The sequence below is a fragment of the Apaloderma vittatum genome, unplaced genomic scaffold, assembly GCF_000703405.1.
Source record: "Apaloderma vittatum isolate BGI_N311 unplaced genomic scaffold, ASM70340v1 scaffold665, whole genome shotgun sequence".
Taxonomy (NCBI): Eukaryota; Metazoa; Chordata; class Aves; order Trogoniformes; family Trogonidae; genus Apaloderma; species Apaloderma vittatum.
In genome coordinates this window covers 4,392-11,590 of record NW_009717409.1, presented here as the reverse complement: position 1 = coordinate 11,590, position 7,199 = coordinate 4,392, and the positions used below count along the sequence as shown (strand labels likewise).

The 7,199-nt window shown below is 48.2% G+C and overlaps 1 protein-coding gene across 1 annotated transcript in view; it reads right to left on the bottom strand.

The window, feature by feature from the left end:
* Window positions 1-1,299: 1,299 nt before the first annotated feature.
* LRRC45 (leucine rich repeat containing 45) overlaps window positions 1,300-7,199 on the bottom strand; it is a gene marked incomplete at its 5' end in the record, with an annotated part of 9,331 nt that continues 3,431 nt past the window's right edge. Inside the window, 12 exon segments of the mRNA XM_009869859.1 lie at window positions 1,300-1,561; window positions 2,066-2,213; window positions 2,296-2,469; window positions 3,402-3,494; window positions 4,083-4,175; window positions 4,647-4,717; window positions 4,878-4,946; window positions 4,949-4,976; window positions 5,170-5,247; window positions 5,538-5,673; window positions 6,624-6,701; window positions 6,821-6,879. Coding sequence (XP_009868161.1) covers window positions 1,365-1,561; window positions 2,066-2,213; window positions 2,296-2,469; window positions 3,402-3,494; window positions 4,083-4,175; window positions 4,647-4,717; window positions 4,878-4,946; window positions 4,949-4,976; window positions 5,170-5,247; window positions 5,538-5,673; window positions 6,624-6,701; window positions 6,821-6,879 — 1,224 coding nt within the window.

Here is a 7,199-nt window from a genome sequence, read left to right as displayed (position 1 = left end):
GGGACCACCCCGGCCCCCCTGCCCTCCCCTCCCCGCGCGTGGGCCACAGGTTCCCGGCTTCTTTGCTTTTACTTCAGAACCAAAAACCTGCAGACAAACTTACCGGATCCACCTGTTCAGAGGCTTTTGGCGCCAGGGCAGACGAGCAGGATCTTCATGAAAAGTAACACGGCAGCAGAACCCTTCCTGCACAGCAGCCAAACATCCAGCTTGTCACTGTCCCGTGTTATGGCAAAATGCAAAACCTCTTTTATTAAAAAAGCAGAGCAAAACCCCATATGAAAAATCATGAACGCAAACCAACCAGTCCACACAGAAAGCTGCTTTCCCCAGTTGCCTCTTAAAATAAGTATTGCATGTTAATTTCTCCCACCACAGGCTCTCTGGAGAAACCAAGCTCTCCTGTCCCTGCCCTGACAGAGGTCTCTGCTTTCTGCGATTCAGGCCCCCACATTGCCAGGAAAAGGGATCACCTTCTCCCCTTTGTGCTCTCAGATGCAGCTCGCCAGGGGCAAGTCAGAAGTATCGCTCCTCACCAGAGTAAGGTCGATGACAGAGCACTCAGCTCCAGGCTCTCGGGAAGCCAGTAGGACAGTTTTGCCATTTGTTATATCGGAATGAAATCCCATTGCGAGAACTTCTGCAAGGAACTGCTGCCGGGGGCTGCAGGTCACAGTGCAAAGGCAGGGATGCTGGTCCCCAGCACCCACCCCTTTCCATGCCATTTGGTGGTGCAGAGGCTTGAAACATGGCCAAAGCCCAGCTGTCCACCGGGACACAGAGTCCCAGCACAGCAGCCGCCTCTGCGATGCTGTTTCTGCGTCCAGTGCATGAGTATCTGCTGTCGGTCACCACAGCCAGGGCCACAGAGGGGCAGAGTAGAAGGGCCAGAGTGAGCCCTGTCAGCCACTGCTTCCACCTGTAAGCACTGGGCACAGAAGCAGGTGAGAGCAGGCGAGAGCTGGAGTTTCCGGACCCCACGAGTAAAGTAAGTCGCTGCCACCTAGACAGAGCTGTAAGACCTGCTGCCCACTGTTTATCAGGTCTCACTGTCAACAGCCCTGGCACCCAGACGATTGTTTCAGGACTGCTGCCCAGGGGAAAGGACATAGAAACTACTTCAAATGCTGTAGCAGCAAGGGGAAGGGCTACACATCATGAACTCAGACTGATGAGCCTGTACCCCAGCCCTGGACAGTTGTCTCCTTCTCCACATTTCTGAAGAGCAAGAAAAACTCTCTGTGTTTGCAAGCCTTCACTATCACCCCACTCTGACAAAATTGTCCCATTTAGAAAGAAGGGGCTGTGCCTGAGTTGTTCATCCTCTTCCTGAAAGCAGGTATCTGGATTTGTTACGACAATTCTCATTTCCTAGAACTGTGGGTTCCCAAGGGGGAGCCCTGCACATATGCCATGATGGCATTCTGCAAGAAACTGGCTCGCTGGGCCTCTTCTTCCCTCATCCTGGAGATGTCAGCCTCTTTCATTCTCAGCTTCTCCAGCAGCATAGAGATTTCACTTTCTTTGTCCAGCAGTGCCTCACGGTGATTACTTGACAGGGCTGTGAAAGAAGAGCACCATTAGCAAAGAAAATGAGGGTGTCCCTAGAATAAACAGGAACAACACAACAGAGGCAATGGGAGCTGGATTATCAACAGGCAAAGGAGAGAAGCTGCACAAGACAATGTGAGAGGTTTTGCACAGACAAGATATTACACTTCACTGCGCAGAAAATCCAATCATTTTGCTTGCTCTGCAGCTTTGGGTGGCTATCTGAGTCCTGGTCTCTATAAAACGAGGACAAGAAGCCCTGCAAATGCATCACGATGGAGCACACAATTCATGGCTGTACGCATGGGCAGGAAGCACCGTTGTCACCACCTGTAAGCATAGCTCAGTTCCAGGCCCAGTTCCAGCTCAGTTCCAGGCAAATGCATCAGGATGGAGCACACAATTCATGGCTGTACGCATGGGCAGGAAGCACCGTTGTCACCACCTGTAAGCATAGCTCAGTTCCGGCAGGAACTCAGCATTACCACCTGGGAAGTATGAAAAGATCCATCACCTTTCAGCTGTCTCTCCAGGGCTGCAATCTTCTCTCTCAGCCCATCCTGTGCAGTGCGTTCAGCCTGCAGGTGTCCAATTTGCTCCCGTAACTCCACTTTCACTTTATTCACCTCTGTCACTTTCTCTTCTTCCTTACTGTTCAGGTCCTGACATATAAAAGACAAATGCATGAATAACCAAACAACTTCAGCAAGTTGTTCTGTCCCCATGGTGACCAGTCCAAATTACCTGCTGGAGTTCCTCCAGCCGCCTCCTGAGTCCATCAGCATGCAGGCTCAACTGATTTGCTTTGGCTTGGGCCTCAGCAACCATTTGTTTTTGCTTAAGGCAGCAGTTCTGAGCTTCATCCCGTGCCTCGGTCATCAGCCGCAGCTTTTCTTCTAGGTGTTCTAGGCGTTGCTGCTGTAAGACACAAAGGAAAATAAAAATACATCAGCCCCATTCCACTCCTGTGAAGGAATTCTCCCCTTTTCGTACTCAGCACAGTGAACCCTTGGTTCAGTCAACTGGCGCTGAAGAACAAGCACAGCACTTGGCCGTTACGGACACGGCACACCTCCCTTGCGTTCAGGGGTGATTCTAAGCTGCTTTCTGCTGCCAGGGAAAGCATTCTGATGGAGACACTGCAACATCCAGCTCACTCACTGAGAAACAAGGGCACAACCTTGCTAGAAGCACAAGTGCCACCGCTGGTGTTTACAACTAATGCTCTATCTTCATTTCCTCCGTATCCCAAACGGCTCCAAACCACAGCTGAGCAACTGCCATGTCCCACCATGACACACATGGCAGCTTTTCTATGTCTGTAACTCAGTGAAGCATTCTCTTTCTTGATGTTATATGAAAGTAAACAGATTAATGGTTTTGGTGTATTTTCCCCATCCCTTGTTCTCCTTCACAGGCTGTTGACTTCATTGCCATTTTCACAAAGTTTCACAAAATGACTTTTTTAATCCAGCAGCAGTAACCACCTGCATAAATTCCTCTGGATCCAGAGAAAGAGGAGCAGCCCATGAAAGCTTCTCTCAAACAGAAAGATCAACATCTGGTCTTAGCTTCAAAAGTTGGCAAATTCAAGTAAATCTGCTATGCCAATATCCACAACAATTCTGTTACTACTGGGAAGCACAGAGCAGGTGGAGATAGTGGTTACGTTCTGGAGATAATTAAAAGCAGACTTTTCAGGACTCTCTCCTCAGAAATTGCACTGTTTGCAGGCCAGTGAAACGCAGAGCAGGGAGTTACTCAGCAGTTCCCCAAGACAAAAACAGGAGTGGATTTGGCTGCCTGGCCTTCCCACACAGGCAAGGCCCACAGACAGGTCTTGTCCTTACCTCCTCCAACCGTGCCTGATTCCGGACTTTTATTAACTCCTCCTCTGCCTGGCCTCGCTCAGTGAGCGCAGCTGCTTTGACTTGGCTCAGCTCCTGCCACAGAAACACCAAAGGTCACCCCAGATAGAGAAGCTGCATAACTGAAGCACTGACCAGAAAACACGAGGAGCTTCCAGTCGCAGGCTACACCATGACACAGCTGCCTCTCTCACTCAGGGGGAGGGAAAACAAACCCAGACTACATGTATTTTCTCATTACGAGATCGCCATCTAAATCCAATGAGAATTTCAGTTATGGGTGAAGCTATCCAAATGCTGGGGAACAAGAGAGGGAAGTGCTGGATCTAGCTGGAAGAACAGATAAGGAGAAATACGCTGCGCTACTTGGGACCTTATGGAAAACCTGTGAAGTCAAATCCTTTTAAGAATCTAATGATGTTCAGTGGAACCTTTATTTTTGTTCAGTCAGGATCTACAAGTTTCTCCTCGGAAACTTCTCCTTTCTTAGTCCAAAGCAGTAAAAATAATTCTATGTGGTAAACTGCTGTTTTCTGTTCCTTCCTACAGCACATGACAATCTTTACATAGGTCACCAATGGAAGACTCCACCAAGCTCCCCTGGCAGCCTTCTCCTGCCACCACTACTGAGCACTCTAACGTGCCTGGAGCACCCATTCTCACCTCCTCCAGAGCTATCCTGATAGCCTCCAGCCTCTGGATCCTATCCTGCGTGGAACGTTCACAGGCCTCAATGTGCTGTGTCATATGATCCACCTGCAAAGCAGCAGAAACCACTTAAGTAGGTAACAGAGAAGGAACAGAGAAGTAACCAGAGAACTGAGCCCACTTAGAGGACTAGTTGTATATAGCACGTATGACTTGATTTCCTCCATGAACACATCTTGATTTCAGTGACCAGGACGAGACCGGTTATTCATAATTACCTCTATGCACAGCAAGGCTAACGCAAGGGCCAGCCTCCAAGCTTCTTCTGTGGAATCATGTACCACCCTGGCCCAAGCTCTTGCAAGCTACAAAATCTTACCAGCTGGTAGATCTTCTTGTGATCTCTTCAGCTAGCCTTTGCTTGCAGAAGTGGCCTATTATTCCCACAGTAAGTTTGAGTACACTGATTTTTAAACTTGCTTAAGAGTGGCTGACAGCTAACAATGACCTCTGATGATACTTGTATGTCAAGACCAGAGAGAGAGTACCCTCAGGGTGCTGCAGAAACCCCATTCTTACCTCTTTCACCCGGAGGGATTCCACGTCTTCAAGGCTTTGTTTAAATCGTCTCTTCTCCATTTCCAGGCGTTCTGCAGATTAAAATCAGGCACCTGCTACACAAGCTACATTTATACTCTATCATATGTTATACTCCTCCACATGTTCTCTTTGGCTGCCTTGCACTGTTCAGTCATGGACAGGAACCCTGACCCACAGGTGCCCATGAGCTGTTTCTGCTCCTCTACTCACCCTCAGCCTGCACGACCCGCAGCTTCAGCTCTGCTGTTGTGTTGGTCAAGTCTTGTTTTACCTGGAATGAACTTTGCACCTCTTCTCCAATTCATCCACCTACAAGGAAATTACCACCACAAAGGATTTTCTTCTCCTATTAGCAGAGAAAATTGTCTGTACAGAACCATCAGCAGAGACACAAACAAGAATCAAAGTAGAGGGCATACAGAGGATATACAGTAGAGGTTATACAGAGCAGAACTGAACGATGTCCAAGTCCCTCTTCTCATCCTTGGACTTGCTTTCCTACCTGGTTTCTTAGAAGCAGATTTTTCTCACTGGCAGCAGACAAGTCACGCAAAAGCTTGCCCTCCCGATCAGCACCTTCCTGCAAACAGAATCAAAATTATGAACCCATACTCACCCTAGGTCTTGTGCTGCCAACCTACTCCAACCAACACCACACCCAACCGAACGCAACCTACCCCATAAACACCAGGGCTCCTCTCCACACCTAGCATCACCTATTTAATTTACACAAGAATTTTTGTCACGGCAGCTGTGGTTAACCCACTAAAAATCACGCTTGCCTATCCCATCCAGCATCCCTAAATCTACACAAAACACATATGATCTCAAACCCTGCGCTCAAGCTCAACTAGGACTTATCCAGCTCACCTGCTTTTGCTTCTGGAGTTCTGTAAAGTGGCGCTCGGCCATGCTGGTTTGTTCCTGTTTCGAGGCACTCAGCAGCTCTCCCAGATCGTGCACCTTCTGCTCAGACAGAGCCAGGGCAGCTTCAGTCATCTGCAGCCTATACAGAGAAACACCTTCCAGAGTCCTTCTTAAGGGAGACTTCCAGTGAGCTCTCTACAGTACAAAATGTCAACACGTATTTGGCAGTAGAAGGAATCACAGTAGCTAAATGAGGCATTTTTTGACCTTGGGAAAAGGGCACCGCTTATGTCTGTGCCCAACAGTCTCTGCAAACAGCAAGGGCCCTGGGACTTCTCAGAGCCTGGTGTTAGGGTGCCCTGCTGTGTCCTCCCTGTGTTGTCTTCCTTGAGCTGTTTTCCCTGCCTGGACCCCTCCAGGATTTGCCCACTCTGACAGGAGAACAAAGCTGGATATTCTACACCACTGCAAGGTTGATCGAAATTAGGGGAAGAATTTTAAACAAGCAGCAGAAGCAATTTGCTGACTCTGTACGTGAGGGATGTGTCTGCACTGAGGCATGGCGTAACAGAACTACCTTCACCTGACAGAACTGAATGAGCCAGGCTCGTCAGTGTTTGAAGTCTAACCAGCCACATGCCTATGGTTCTGTACAATCTAACAATGCTTTTAGGCAGCTTCACCTCACTGTCTCTAAGCACACAGTCTTGCTGGTTAGGTTCCTTCACATCACAGTGGTTCTGGGAGGATACTGCCAACTGCCAGCAGAAGCACGTACAGACTCTTGCCAGGCTGTAAACTGTGCAAGGAACGTGCCCCCAGGCCACAATCCTTTTTTTTTCCTTTCCACACTCTGTAATTCACTTGCTTTTACACCAATGCACTGTAATTTTACCTAAAAGCAGGCTAAGTATCTAGTGCAGCAAACCCAAAGGCCTGATCTGATTGTAACTTCTAGATATAACCGCAGAACTAAGAGAAACAGTAAGCCAGACACTCTGCAAGAGTATCCCCACTCTTAACAGCGCTGCTCAGCGCTGCCTATACGGCACAGAACAGTGGGAAGGCTGAGATTTTCCTCCTCCATACTTGGCTTTCAGTGAATTCATGATAGAGTGCTGCTCATCCAATGCTTCCTGCAGCTGGCTGACACGTGCTGCAGACAACCTGCATTTGGGGGGAAAAGAAAGAAAAAAAAAATAAAACGGTGGGTGATTTCTGCTAGGAAATGAAGAAGGCCCAGTTCTGCTATTTAAGAGCATAAATCACTCAGAAATTCAACTCACCTGCCACTCCTGGCTATTTCTTCTCTCTGCTTATCTATAGTGTCCATCAAATCCAAGAACTGTGAACAAGGCAAACATCAGTGGGCAAATAAACTTCACCAGCTTCAAGCATTTACATTTCTCATTTTTCTCTTCCTAGTGATAGCTGAGGCCACTCTACTAAAAGCAAATAAACTGGAGGTTTGACAGGTTCATGAGCACATCTAACTGAGGTCATCAACTATAGTGACTGCACCATTGGGTGTCAGAAGAAAAACAGACTCCTACTTCTAGGTGTCCATCCCTTGGAAAATCTCAAACCAGTTACAAAAGAAGAACCAGAAGCACCGATATAGGTGAAAACAGTCACCAAAACTCCTCCAGAATCCAGGGTGAGTAT